The sequence below is a fragment of the Nothoprocta perdicaria genome, unplaced genomic scaffold, assembly GCF_003342845.1.
Source record: "Nothoprocta perdicaria isolate Ctin4 unplaced genomic scaffold, notPer1 scaffold_456, whole genome shotgun sequence".
Classification (NCBI taxonomy): domain Eukaryota; kingdom Metazoa; phylum Chordata; class Aves; order Tinamiformes; family Tinamidae; genus Nothoprocta; species Nothoprocta perdicaria.
This window is the reverse complement of record NW_020455706.1, coordinates 171417-186672: the sequence shown is the minus strand read 5'-3', so window position 1 is coordinate 186672 and position 15256 is coordinate 171417. Positions and strand designations below refer to the sequence as shown.

Here is a 15256-nt window from a genome sequence, read left to right as displayed (position 1 = left end):
TCCCGCCCTTCCGCCCGCCCCGGGGCCGCCCCGCGAGGCGGGGACGGAGGCGGCGGCCCCGGGGACGGAGACGGCCCTGGGGCCCGGGGCCGCCCCTGCTCCTGGCGCCCGCCCCGCGGCGCTGGGGAAAACAAACAAACAAACAAACAAAGAACGCTTTTCCTTGGGGTTTGCGTCTCCTCCCGTTTTTATTTCCGTGGCCGCGCTCCTGCTGGAAGGGCAGCGTGGAGCCTTTCGAAGGCGTGGAGGGCCCACAACGGGAAAGGACSAGGCGCCGCTGCGGTGCTTCGGGTAAACGGGTAAAGGGGGGTATGAAAACGGCAGCCTGGCTCTTACAAAAGGATTTTACACTGCAGGAAACCGTTGTTAAAAAAGCCTTTATGTCATTAAAATGTAGCATACTTAATAAACTGCACAGAATATAAAAAACGTTAAAAAATAAAGTTGATATGTATATATAAGGCCTTGATTCCCATTTAGGACAACACCGCTGAGTATTTTGTTTTACTTTAGCCTCTTCAGTGTCCCTGCTCAGCTTTCCCTGCACGGACACCTTCATGCAGAAGTCACTGTGCCAGCCTGAGTAGGGGACTACCTCGATGTCTGCAATCCCCTTGGTAAAACAATGCACTAACAGAGCGATGAAATAGTTCCAWGAACCCACCACTTCCATGCTCCCTATCGTTCTTTCCAATGCTGATAAATGCTTCTGACTAGGAGACCAGCCACTCACCTCTTCCTACACGATGAACTCCCCCCAGGCACCATCAAACTGCAAAATGAAATAGCTGATCTCTATCCCTGCCCCATCTTAGTCCCTTAACAGTCACGGGTGTTTCACTGTAGATAATAATACAAGCCCGACTACACCTGTAGATGTACACCTGCCACCGCAGTACTTGTTACAAGGGAGTCTCACCTGTTTTCAGTGTACAGCTATCAAGAATGTTAAAAGAGAGAAAGACCAAATCTGTGTTCTGTCCAGAAGCAGCTAGAGCAGACAATATACATTTGTATGTTATAAAACAATGGTTCTCATCTTCTCATGTATTCTCGTCTTCTTATGTATTCAGTTTTTGGGTCCATAGCCGAGTCTGATGAATCACCTTCATCAGAACTAGAAGAGCTTGGCCACTCACAAGAGACATCAGGACAGAGTGGTTTCTGCAYGCTTTCTGCATCATCAAGAAGTTCTGAGTCAAAACCACCAGCATCTGGCCAGTCGTCCTTATCTTCTTGGGAAGAGAGGAGAGCGGCAGAGCCGTCTGCATTCCCTTCAGACAGCCCCAGGAGCACAGTTTTTAAGTTTATGGTAAAGCAAGCACTGCTCCTTGACCCATCAGAAGGACAATTGACCTCAGAGAAAGAATTAATTAACTCTCCGCTTGCACCTTTCTCTTCTTCGGTGTCTGTTTCGTTCTCTTCAAACACCTCGAGGTCCGAGTCTGGGTTTTGGCTGGCCTGGCTGCCGTCGTCTCTGCACGTGCTGTCTGCGCAGCACTGCACAAACACGTGGGACGTGTCCGAGGGTCGAGGCGGTCGGAAGATATCACGCCTTCTGTAGTCATTATTGCTTCTGGTTTCACTCTCACTGTCGTCGTCGTYATCTTCATCACTGTCATAGCCAATAAATTCCTTTGCCTTTTTTCTAACATCCTTAGAGATGACCTCTACAAAGTCTATTTTTTCAGATTCAAATGTAAAAGGTGAGTCAGATGATGTTTTGATGGATACCTAAAAGAAAAAAAAAGTGAATTAAAAAAAAAAAAATTTACACAAACACAAAGCTAAAAAAGAGTATCCATAGCATGAGGTCATCAAACAAAGGGTTCTCCCTGTGTAATAAACACGTTTATTCACTCAGGCTATCGAAGGATTTTGTTAAAGTAACCACATCCTGTTAATGATCCACAAGATGTTAACCATGAATAGGCTTTGCTTGCATAGGAACAAGTTTGCGAGACCAAGAGATAGCCAACTATTTTGCATACAATGGGCACTGAGGGCAATGGGAAACAGAGGGCACTGAGGAAGACTTCTCTGCCTTCCTCCAAAACGACCACCTAGCAACAGCCGGCGCAAGCACATTCCGACTGAGCAACATCCACAACACACAGCGCAGACTCAACGGAACCTTCGGAAAAAACACCAAAGGCGGGACTCGGACTCAATATAAATACCGAGACTTTGGGGACTTGAGTAGGGCCTGAGAATGATTACCTCCAGGCCACCCCAGCGCTGTCACCCTTTGTATCCAGCTTACTTYAATAAAATGTAGATGAGAAAATTGGCTCGCCTCATCTATAACACCTGCACCATTTTTCTGGCCTTTTCTGCGGAACTCAAAGCATGACAGCTATTCCTTCTTCTCCATTCCTGTAAACATGAAACCCTGCACTACAAACCAAGGTACTCTCACAGAAATGAYCGTCAGTACCATGCACCTCAGGGAGAGTCTTTTAATTCTCACTCTTGAAATATTTAATATTAAAAGCTCATTTCATAAATATAAATTGGCTTGTTGAGCCAATACTTGCTGAAGCAAATCTTGCAGTTCTCTTCTAGCTTGTGTAACTACCATGCTGAACAAAAGAAACCTTACTTTAGTAACAATCTTAATGAAAAAGCTAATGAAAATGGTAGAAAGCTACCATTTGAAGCCATGGCCTGTTTTATCGGTTGCCATTCTGAAGATTACTGAAGGTTGAAGCATTGGAGGAAAAAAATGCTGAAAATAAAAGATTAATCTCAGAAGCTACTTGGTAGAGTCACACTGAACAATCCTAAGGATAGAAAGGCAAAGTCCTATAGCAAAGGATAGATAGATAAGATAAAAAAAAAATCTTAAAAAAAGTCGAGATCAATTTGTTCTAGCTATGTTTTCAGAAAACGGTAAAGGCTTATGTAAAAACCAAACAAGCAAATAATGCTCTCCAAGATGAAATGTGATAGAAATCACACACACTAGATCAAGAAGAAAGCCAGGAAACAGAGAGAGATGAGTCCCCAGTCATCTTATTCTTGCTTGGAATTTAGTGGCAATTAATTTCTTTAAGTTGTTATCTGGTGCTATCTCACAGAACGAGATTTCATTAAAATACTGGGAGGAAAATTATCTTTTGCTCAATATTCTTTTCTTCATTAAGGTAACTGWCCTTTCTTAAACATGGACTTCTGGTAATTACTCTACCTGACTAAAAATAGTATGGCACTTGGAAGGTACGTGACTCTTCATGAGTAACCATTCCTTCAAAGCTGGATTGTTTCTTTTGTTTCCACTCTGCTCCAGTATTCAAGCAGATTACGACAGCCTGGTCACAGTATGTAACTTCTGAGAAACTGCATTAGCTCCACATTCCCACAGAGACACTTTGTAAATAAATTTCTTCTTCTTTTTTTTTTTTTTCCCCTATCAAGTTTCTCACTGTGTAACATCCTTTTTACTACTTCCTCTTCACAGAAAATACACTAAGAAATCACAGCTGAGCTGAAGGAAGGTGGACATAAGGCCACACAGAAGTGATCTTCAGCTCTGCCACATAACTATTTGAAAGGAAGAGCCAGGATACTGTTCTGTCAGGGAAGTATCTGCAAGATAACTGCACCCAGTTTATAGCATGAGAAACTTAAGGTTTCTTACTTAAAGCTAAACTGCTCGGTCTGTCTGTTTTTACTAGAGAAGCTGTTTCCTTTGACTCAAAAGCCACTGTTGATGTTGCAGAGCAGAGAGGCTTCCTGAGGAATAACAGCGTTTGGAGACTGCTTCCTCACGGCTGCAGTCTCATCGCTGCCCGGCCCTTTGATCATCTGTCCTTTGTCTCCTTGTCCATGGGAACAGCTGCGCGCAAGACCAAGTCCGAGAACTTCTTTGCAACCATCATCTAGATGGTGCTTTCTTACCAGGCTGCCGAAGTGTTCGTTTTGGCACTTTTTGGGTGCTCCCCTTGTCTCCTTTTGCGGACAATAAGGAAAAACATAGCTCTAGAAAGAAGGTCTTAGACCACTGACACTGGCTCTTTGCTTCAGCAGATCTGCCTAAGTACCTGGCCCATCTTTTGGGGATTCATGAGCGTGAGAGATCAAACGTCCCACTTCTAGGCCGTACTGATGCTTCACTGCAGGGACAGTAGGCTTAGAGTGGGAAGAGACAAACAAAACCTTGAAGGCAAATTTAATACACTTGCTTTCAGTAGCACAACCTCAAATGCCTTTCTGTAACTCCAGCACCTAGGGATCAGGCTGAATGACCCTCAGAGCTTCAGGGAACGATCTGATTCTTGGTGTAATAAGTGAAAAGTTTCATTCAGTTGCAGTGGGGACAGGATTTGTTCCTACAGTGGTGCACAATGCTGCAAGGTGAAATAAAGCCATGTTGGGCAAAATGCCCTCGAAACTGCTTTGCTAAGGAACGACTGGTTCTCAGAGCATCCTTAGCCACTCTGTCAGCATTAGGTTTCCTCCCTGCACATCTCACCTGACAACTGGAGCGGTTTCCATCTGGAATTGCTGCTCTGCCTCAGATGGTGGGAGGCATCTGACTGCGGCGACAAGGACTTGCATATAAGCCAATGTTCAAAGGGGCTGTTGTGGCATGCTGGGCACTGCTGTGAGGACTAGCCCACATCTGCCTACTGTAGATAATTCTTTTAAAGTCAGGCTGGGGAGTCTTCCTGTCATTACAGCTTGCACATTCTAACTTGCCCCAGAAGTAGCAAAATAGGTTTTTGAAAAAGACTGAATATTTACAATGTGTAATACACAAGATTCGATRGCCTATGGACAATCTTTGAAAGTCTGGAAGATGCTAACTCCACATTTAATAAATTCTGCTTGTGCAGTTTCTGCACACAGCATATTATTAGAAATTATTTTTGCTCAGCCAAAATAGTAAAATTCTTTTTCCACTACAGGAAGGCTAAGTACAAAATGAACACATACCAAAGTACGGGGAAGTGAGTTTYGTTGAAGTATAAAACCTCCTGCATACAAACAGAGCAGGATGACCATGATTGACAACGAAAAACATACAGCACCTATGATTGTATCAACACGATAATCTGCAAGAGAGAAAAAAAAAAGTTTCTAATGACCATATTCCAAAGTACACATTCAGAACACCTACTTAGAACTGCAGAACTATTTTGATTAGAAGGGACATCTAGAGTTTTCCTAATCCAAACCCAGAATAAGATCAAATCCAAGGTTAGATTCAAGCACTAGAATAAATAAATTATATCATTCTTGATAACTATTTATGCAGTCGGTATAGATAATATACACTTAGCAGAATTAACAATAGATGTGTAGCCACCAAATAGAAGGGTTTTAATATTCTATTTATAAATCCCTCAACTGCTTAAATCATGGAAGATGCTCTCTCTTACTATTGTCATAATTAACTGACTTGTAAATCTTGCTATGCTAAAACACAGATGATCCATCTAGGTTACGGAACAGTTACCTTGTTGAGCTATAGAGTCTGTAGTTGCACATTTCCAGGGTGATGCAATGGAATTCTTATTTAGAGACGCGGAGATAGTAATGRACACACAGTAATTTCTATTTGGATACAACTCTTCCAGCACTGYATTAAAAATTTCTCTAGTCGTTTTTTCAGATCGCCTCTGCTGTGAAAGACAGTGTTTTAAGGTCAGCTCTTTGCTTAAGAGAGTTCCCCAATCACTGATAAAACATGAAAATTTCAGTGAAATAATACAGTAGTAAGTTACTGAAGCTTTTTACGAATAAATTAAATTTCACTTGAGGGCATCAGTTCTTTGAAATGAAACAGTTCTGTTTCCAAGAAACAAAGTCTACATGATTTCCCAGCAGATTTGCCCTGGATTCAGCAAGCCAATAACTATAAATAATAATATCTAGCATAGCTATAAAGAGTAGTTCTATAAAAAAAAAAAAAATGACTAGATCAGAAATTCTATCTATACTGTTACCCTCCACTAGTGCCCTTCTAGATGCCAATTTTTAAGGGTCCGTTGTTCACAATTTAGACTCTGGTCTCACTGCTGGCTGCCTGGTCAGACACCTCGAGATCCCCATTCAACTCCCGGGCTATTCTTTTCTGCCAAGCAAGCAGGGTGTGCTTGCATTATTCAAAGCTCTGCTTTAAGGGGTCACCTTGGGGGAGCCCCAACAGCCTCTCATTAAYTCTGCCTAGCCCTTGAATCGGCTCTTTTCAGAAATTCAGCTCTTTCTACAAGAGTCCAGGTGCCCCTGCAGTACCTGTGTTATTGAAACACTGTAAAGTTTTGTAGTACCATGAAAACATGAGTTCTCTTACACTCTTCAAATACATCCATCTTCACAGACAGTTAAGGACTTGACTCAAAACCTTGGAAGGGAGCTGCTTCTATTACTGTTTATTTCATTACAGGTCACAAGCTTCAMTAAGTGTGGCTGGGTTAATAATTCATATCCTACAGAAGGCTATTATTAAATCTATCCTATTTTAGCAGTTAGGTACTGCTGAAGAAGACTTAGTGCACAGGCTGACAGACAGGCTTGCTCTAATGTAGTATTGTCAGGGAGAGGGAAAAAAAAAAAGTAAAACTAATGGAGAGAAGGAAATTTTAAAATGTTGCAGCATCAAGTTGTTACTAACACATGCAACTTACAGTTTCAGGTCTGACCTGACAGGAAGCCAGTGGTTTCCGGCTCTAGTTTAAGTTGTTACCCAGTTGCCTACTTTACATCTATTTGTGAAGCATTATCAAAAAGTAATTCAAGAAGAGTTTCCTCGTGCCTCCAGATGCTGACCCTCCTTGAGGCAGTCTCACATAGATTCTACATGTACGAAACTGCCAGGCATATTCCAGTTCAGAAACCAAGGATCTCTATGCCAGGCAAACTGTGATCCTGCAGATCACAGCAAAATGGGCTGGATTCTTAATCTGTCTGACCTGTTGTCCAAAACTTCCAGTACAGACAGTTTATCCCGGTGCTTTGCCAGTAGTCTCTTGGTACGCAGGATCTTCTCTGCTACAAGTTCAGTTTGCTGGCCTTTGTCTCTGAGTGCATGGTTTATTTCTCCCTTCTTTGCAGTCGACATTTACACAGCGAGACACTCGGGCCTCTCACGTGCCTTCCTCCCACACATCAACCAGTTCCCTGTTCCTGCAGGGTTTCCTCCTGGGCCATGCTTCAGGACGCCTCCACAGCCCTCACTACTCCTTTCAGGATCCTGCTCAGCTGGCCTGTGCCTCTTTTGAGCCTTGGGATGGATGCAGGGGGGCTTTACAAGCACTAAGAAGGTGAAAAAAAAACCCTTTCCTACAGTTTTTTTTTTTTTTTTTATAGTATATCTCTGCTTTTCTGCTGTTGCAGAACTTAACTGGATACACAGATTCACAGAGGATGACTAACTGCTTTCTAAGGGTGATTTCCCTATGTCCTATTTATACAGCTACCAGTAGCTTCAGTTAGGCCTCTATTTCCCTTGTCTTCCCAAAAACCAGTCCCTTTAGCCAGTGCCATGCTCGACTTCCATAAAGACAGCAGGCAAATCGTGTTCTTTTTCTAGGCTGCTTCTCTGGTGCAGAAGGAAGTCAAATTTGTTTCTGCCAGATTATGCTGGCTCACCCTTGGTTTTCTTCTAAGTACTTTCTATTCAAATATTTACCTTTGTCAAGCTGCTAACCATTGGGGGCAGTTTATATGTTCTACTTTCCTTTCTTCTCTAATGCAGAAATAAAACAAGAAGTTCTTTACCTCTCCCTCAGGTGTTTTCAGTCTTATCTCATAATCAAGCTCTTCATATATATCAATTAAAGACAGCAGCTTTCCATCTTTTCTCAAGTGAGATTTCGGCAGCTTTACAGTGATATTTAAGCAGTTTACACAGGAACTTATGTTAACTTCAGGGGGTCCCAGGAATGCTATTAAAAAGAAGAAGGAGGGGAAGGAAGAATCACACACTACTATGGAGCTCGCCACTCTCCAAACAGGCATTCCTTAATCTCTGTCTTACTTCAAAACAGAATTCCAGAAACTCCACTCCAGGTTGAAGCCACCTCTGGCATTGGAAAATAGCACTACTAGTAAGTGTCTMTTTGTAGGAGCAAGTAAGAAGAAAATAGCAGTGTTCAGGAAATGAACAAGGAGATAAACCTCTGCCCCAACATCTAGTATGGGCTAGCTTTTTAAAAATTCCTAACACCAACTACTTATATATCTATCTATAAAATATACATTTAATACTGCTTTAAGCATCTTAGGCACTTACTGTTCTTTACTTTGTGCTCGTGAATACTCAACACAATACTATTTSCTCCACACATACATATACACRCACACAAAGAAGATGTATGCATGTATACTTCAAAACCAGAAATAGTGTCTGTTTATCAGAGATGTTTTAGCCACACATGTCAGAAAACTATCTTAATATTTTTTGTTGTTATGCACTAGATTACACACCAATTCACATTCTTTCACCTACAGGAGTATAGCCAGCCACTAAATCAGCTTGGCATGCTTTACKGTAATGTTAGTAGAGAGTCGTTTAAGTGTAACTAGAAATAAAACACATCCAAATYGACAAATGCAGATAGAAAACTTACTGTCAGTAAACGGTACAAAATAAAGTGCAGAAGAATTGAATACTTCCTTTTCCACAAAGCTCTGAACCAATGTAGAGTAAGGAAAAACATCTTTAAAATCCTCTGTCAGATTACACGAGAACTGTGTAATATCTGAACACTGTTTAGCAGTCATCCAGYCATTTCTGTAAATTGAAATAAAAAGAAAAATGAAAATTAGTCTATCATCTGCTTTAAGAAAGCATTTCTGAAGAACATAAAAATTGTCAGATGTGTTGTATCAGAAGATGACTGCTACTGCTTAATGTATGACCAAAAACAACTAATAAAATCTGAATTATTTTTGATTGCACTCTCATTCTAGGAAAGCAAGAAACACATATTTCAACTAAGACCTTAAAAAGGTAGCAAAACCAAACTCAGGAGATCAAGGGGCAGGGGTAACGTGTAAATACCACAAGCTGTGTTCTGTCCCTACAGCAGCCTAAGTCACTGGTGTCATTGTCCCTGGAGGACCTGAACACGGGAATGRCATCGCTTCCCACTGTGCACGTTCTGTGCTGCTGAACCTGAAGGATGCTACCACTGCTCAGGACAGTCCCTCCACCACAGCTAGTAATGTGGGAAGCTCCCTACAGGTGAAAAGACCAATCTGCTCGGCCACATTTACACATCCATGCACACACAAAGCTAACTTTGCTTGCATTTTACTCAGCCTTCGTTTTCTTTATTTCCATGGCATGTCTGTTTAGTCAGGGCTTGTATCTCCCACTGTGCACTTCACATATTGGATCTCCTAGATTCTGTTATCATCACAAACAACCCTCCTCTACTTGCAGTACAATTGAAGGTACCTCAAATCTGACTCTTTCAGGCCTTTCTCGTGGAACTTTTGCTTGTGTCATAAAGACAGAGAAGAGCTATACACACAAGGAAGACCTACAACATTAAGGAAACTGCCTGCAAAGACTTCAGATAAACACCACTAAAATTTAATATAATAATTAGATAAATTGGTTCTGTATTAAATGGTCAGCCTACATTCCTGAATCTTCACGTGCCCTAAAGCCACAAGTGTGTGGACACCATATCCTTCAAAGACAAGACCAGGGCATGCCCCAGAAACGGCTGTTGCGCAGGGATAAACTGGCTCACCAAGCTCCCATCTCTCCACGTGAGGATGGGACGAGGGCAACCACCAGGACTGACCTCAGCAGCCTTTACTCCTACACGGAGCAGTCCTGGTTACCTTGCAGGTCTCCAGGAGGCCAGCACCAAAAGCCAAGCCACACGTCACCGTGCGTCAGCRCTCCAAACAAGAGAGCTACTTTGAACAAACCTCTAACTACAAACTACCCACTAGCCACATCTACAGCTGTGTATCTTGGCAAAACCCTGTTTCCAAAAAGACAACTTGGCTGAGCAGAGGTGTCTTCAGGGGCATTAAGGCTCCTCCACTAGACCTAGTCCACTCTACACCTCCAGTGATAATGGAGTGCAAAAAAGTTATTAATAAAATTGACTGCAAGCATTTCTGGATTTTTTTTTTTAAGGAAATTGCTTCTTCTCCATGATACAATTTGCTCACAACATGAACACATAGGGAGCTTAAGCAAGACACAGCTAATTATACAGTAAAATCCAATTCTATCCTTTTTATCTAATAAATGGCCAACTACAGGAGAGCCCATGAGTGGAGAGAAACAGACCAACAAAAGAGACACAGACTGAGCATTTGGAGCAGACAAAAGTAAAACTGCATAACCCTATATGAAATCAGACATACTTGCGGTCAGTATACAACACACGATAGTGTGTTGGCACAGTTGGATCACTTTCTGCCTGCCAGGACAAAATATGTTGAAAATTATGAGATTTCATCTGTAGGTTGAATGGTGGCCCTCTCACAAATGCTGCTATAAAGAAAAAAAAAGAAAAAAAGAGTAAACATATGATATGAAGAGGAAGGGCAAACAAATGCAAGATTGCATGAGTTCTGATCAATAAACCTTTATACCCTTAAAGCAGCTCAACATCAAACTCCAAATAAACTAACTATGGAAAAGCATTGAGTTCTGCACAACAGCTATCAATGCAAAGAACTTCCTGCTTTGCCTTATTTGTATGAAGTTTTTTCTTCAAAAGAAATAAAGTTGCAAAGTGATACTCAGTGGGAACATGCAAGTGCTTTGTGAAGTGCTAGGAAATAAACTTGAAACACMGTAAGAGCTCTTACCAGACAAGCTGTAACAAGCTGCAGACAGAATGCTCACATACACTGAAAAATAAAACCATATATTAGTGCATTTGTATGCCTACAATATTTGATTCATGAGTAATCTACTACTAGCAATACTAATTTGCAACAAATAAAACCCAACATTCTCTCTAACATTTTGTAGTCCCTTAACTTCCTTTGTGGGCAGGTTGTCTCTAACATCTTCCTCCTCCTCCTCCTTTCCTCTGCTCTTTCTTCGACTTTCTCAGAGTGTTAATGTCCCTTTCCAACCAGCCATTAGATCAAGACTCCAAGCAGCAAGTTTGTCAATAAATGCACTGTTTTTAAAGGCTCACGCTGATCCCTGGTAGAAAGGGCTGAGGTCTCAGTTTGAACAAACTTACTTAGAAAGTACTTATCAAATATTGCCTTAAAAAGAGTTCTTCCTGCAAGCCWGGTAGCTCATGCTGTTTATTAAACTGCATATTAAGTCAGGACAAGAATTTTGAATCTGGACTAGGAAAAGACAGAWACTACAGTTTGAAGAACATGACAGTCATCTTCACAGATGTCCTTCTGCACTAAATGTGGGAAGCCTTCAAGGCAGTAGCGTAAAAATTTCAGAGTTCACTCTTTTTCAGTCAGCTAACTCCTAACTCTAACCTCTCCTTTCCAGTGTAAAGATCATGTCCTGTGTCTGTACGCCCTTCCAACTCTTTCTCACATTCTATTCTCTCTGTAAAAGAAAGAAAACAAAAGCAAAACYGAAACAAAACGAGGACAACAAGGACACTGCACCACGCGTACACCCCTAGTGTCACAGGGCACSGTCTGACTGTCCTCTTGAGCTCAACCTTCTCTCCGATGCCCACATCTAGAGCTCCCCATATCTACCTACTAATGAGACATCTCTTTTGGGCCAACTCTTTGGTTTAGAAGGAACATTTTTTTGCTGCTCTCTTTTAACCAGCCGCCGTGCCAGCTCTCAGCTGTCATGCTGAAGGAATTTCGGTTCACAAGAGCTTTTCTCTCCTCCTTTGTGAGCTTTAAATACTTCTCCCCTATCAACATCAAGCTTGGATCATGTATAGCTTGAAATACKGCAGTAACTTTGCTTCAACAAATAAGGCTAAACAAAAAAAAAAGCTGGAATTGTAAAAATGGATACAGTCAGACTCTTACATAAGGAACATAAACAGAAAGAAGAATTATCATAGAACAAATAACTGTGGGAAACAATGGAATGGAGCAAAAAAAACCCCTACATAACTGTAAACTAAACAGAGAAACCTTTTGTCCTTTTTACAGAATTAAAAGACTTTTATCAAGACAGTTTCCCACTAAGTCTACAGCTGAAACAACAAACTATGTTTGTTGTGCCCACTCACTAATCCAGACACTAAAGAGCTTTGGTTAAAACATAAATAAATAAAAAGGAAATGAGGAGTGACATATGCAACTGAAAGTTCACTAGAAATTTAGGGAGGCAGAAAGTTGTTTTAAAGCTTATTTATTTATTTATTTATCCCGAGGAGAAAATAATGGTTTCACTACAGAACCAAGTCTGTAGAATATAACCCAGTGGGATCTGGATTCTGTGATTCATTCCAGGGACAGTGACATAACAGCATGCTGCTATCTTAGGTCTGTAACTCAGAGGGTTGTTAGTGAAAAATAAACAATACAGCTTCTCTTACAGCATAAAGTTACTTGTGACTTACCAAGTGGATAAAAATGCAGTGGTTCACCCATCAGCGTTGCCATTGTGGTTAAGAAATACGACCTACTGGTTATGAAATACACATTTTGCTTCTATACCTGCAAATACATTAAATAAAAATCAGATTGAGCAAAAGTCTATTAAAATATTCCCTCTCCAAATGTTGTTATTCTACCTCACCTACTATCCTCATAATACTAATATATGCAGGATCTGGGCTTGAATTATAAGCAGAAGAGGAAGGTACAACTGTCAAACAAAGGCTACTATGGTCAAACTTCATACCAAACATTACAATAAGCTCATTTAAAGCAAAGCCTTTATTCTAAATGTAAATCTTCCTCTGCTCAGAGTTTAAAAATAACTACAGAAAGTCACTGTGTAATGTTGAGGACCTGAATCTGTGCAACTGRTAGACATCCTTGCATAATAACAACCTACTCTGCAGGTGACAAGAAAGTCTCCCTCCCCCAATTTCAGTTTAAGTTTCCTAAATATTACTCACACTTAAAAATAAACTAAAATGCTTATTTTCCCCTTCCCACCCCAAACTAACAGCTTATGAATGTGGAGATAATATCCACCAATTACTAAATCTTGAAGTTTTTCAATGCCATCAAGCTGGAAACTGATTAAGGCACCAATTTTAAAGCCCATTTAATTCCAGTACTTATAATAAGAAAGAAAAAAAGAAAAAAAAAAAAGAAAAAGACTTTCTCATTTAGATCAAGCATACAGACTAAACAGTAAAAACAAGCAAGCAAAAAACACCAAAATACTTCCTACTTGCAGCAAGTTTTGTTTTGAAGTCACATAGAAAACTAAAGCCTTACGCTATTATTTTCAAAGTCATTTTCAAAAGCAGTTGTACTTGTAGGATCTGATCCTCCAGGCTACTCAAAACCATCTCTCCATGGGGAAAAGCTTGAGGTTCCTCGATCCACTTTATAAAATATTTAATTTGTGTCTTAAATCTTGCAATTAATCACAAGCTATGTTCAAAGCACCCTGCACAGAGTGCTATAAATAAGCTTGTTTGTTCATCTTAACTCTATCCTGTAGAATCGGAAGCATTTTGTGCACGRCTCCACATACCAAACACGCCAGGTACTTCGAAATGATCCATTTTCACAGTTACACCAGGACATGGTCCTTGGAATACGCAAGAAAAACGTGACAAAACAGGTTTCTCCTCAAGTCTGGAGAGCCGTCTAAACCCATATCTTCTGAGGAAGCGCCAGCGAAATTCCAGGAGAAAGCCATGATGGTCGGAATCCTCACGAGCTCCTCTGTTGCTCCTCCTTGGCGCAGCACCTGGAGAGAAGCCATGGGGGAAAACAGYGGGTCTGGCTTTCAAAGGCTTTCAATGCAGCTGTTTGGGATACTTGGATATACTCCTTACATACACGGAGCGCACGTGCTGCCCAGCGCCTGCCTATGGAATAGCTGCATTCCCTGCTGCCACAGGGTGCTGCCTGCACGCTTCCCGGCTCTCCGGCTCTGCAGGTGAATTTGGGAGAGCAGCTCTGGAAGCAGGTTGGAGAAAAACCTCTAGAAACTCCTGTAAAGGCTCATTTGCGTTTGATATGAAATGTTTTGGGGGGTGCTGCCTCCTTCCTCTGTTCGAGGCACAGAGCTCTGGGATGCTCTGTACTCGCTTCGAATGGAAGCCGGCTCTGTAAGCTCAAGAGCTTTGCTTTTCAGAAAAGCTCCGTGTCGGTAAAGCAGAAAACACACCCCCGTTCCTGGAACAAGCAGATGGCATATTTATCGAATATATATATATATATACTTATATTTTATTGGATTATTGGAGTATTTTTCGGGAACCAGCCAGGCCACGAGCTATGGGGCGCGGGGCTGCCCTGGCTGCCGATCCCGGCGCGCCCGAGCCCGGGCGGCTCCGCAGCGCCGCGAGGCACCCGGATCCCCGCGGAGCAAGCGGGATGCGGCCGGAAACGGTTTCTCTTCCAGGAAACGGCCGCGCGGCCGCCCGCGCCGGCACCCGCCGCTCCGCTCCGGGGCCGCCCGGCACAGCGGGGCGGCCCGGCCCTACCTGGCGGCGGCTCCGCTCCGCGGCGGCGGCTCCGGCGGCAGCCCCAGGGCGGCCCTGGCCGAGCAGAGCGGCCCTGGCCGAGCAGAGCGGCCGCGGGGCCCGGCGCTCCCGCCCCTTCCCGTCCCTTCCCGTCCCGCCCCGCCCCGCTCCGCACGGCGGCGCGAGGCGGAGCCCGCTCGGCGCCCGCCCCACGGCCGCCTGTCGCCGCCGGGCGTGTGGGGCCGCCGGGCACCTGAGGCGCTCGCTGCCGTTTGGGGGTGCGCCCCGCGCCGGGGTTTTGGTGGCCGGGTTGGGTGACAGAGCCCGGGCGCAGGCTGCCCAGAGGGGCTGTGGAGTCTCCTTCTCTGGAGGTCTCCAAACCCCGCTGGATGCCGCCCTGTGCTCTGGGTGTCCGTGCTGGACCAGGGGCTTGGACTGGGTGATCTCTAGAGGTCCTTTCCAACCTCAACCGTTCTGTGACTCTGTTGTGCTTGCTCTGCTTCAGCCGCACAAGGCGAAACAGGAGATTTCCCAGCGCTCCTACACCCGTTGAAGCCATCGGATTAGGTTGTACACCTTGCTTTAGCCCACGAAGAGCTCGCAGGTAGTGGGGACAGGTGTTCCCCATTTCACTGCACGCAAAAATAATCCCGGATCCAGGATGCAAGTTGTTGGGGCRCCACCGGAGCCAGGGGCTCCCCAGGGTGACCGGGTGCTGCTGGTGGGTC

The 15256-nt window shown here is 43.2% G+C and overlaps 1 protein-coding gene across 3 annotated transcripts; it reads right to left on the bottom strand.

Annotated features, from left to right (window-relative positions):
* Positions 1-593: 593 nt before the first annotated feature.
* Positions 594-13787, bottom strand: IFNAR2 (interferon alpha and beta receptor subunit 2). Of its 3 annotated transcripts, none has more exons than XM_026046696.1 (9): positions 13589-13787; positions 12495-12591; positions 10792-10833; positions 10342-10471; positions 8577-8740; positions 7726-7892; positions 5462-5627; positions 4939-5057; positions 594-1734 (listed from the first exon to the last, which is right to left on the bottom strand). In XM_026046696.1, exons 2-9 carry the CDS (start codon positions 12535-12537, stop codon positions 1036-1038), a joined length of 1530 nt encoding a protein of 509 aa, XP_025902481.1. In that variant the 5' UTR covers positions 12538-12591; positions 13589-13787; the 3' UTR covers positions 594-1035. The 3 variants fall into 3 exon arrangements, with proteins under 3 accessions (XP_025902481.1, XP_025902483.1, XP_025902482.1); XM_026046698.1 differs by having other exon boundaries at positions 5462-5624; XM_026046697.1 differs by having other exon boundaries at positions 10342-10468.
* Between the last annotated feature and the right edge of the window lie 1469 nt (positions 13788-15256).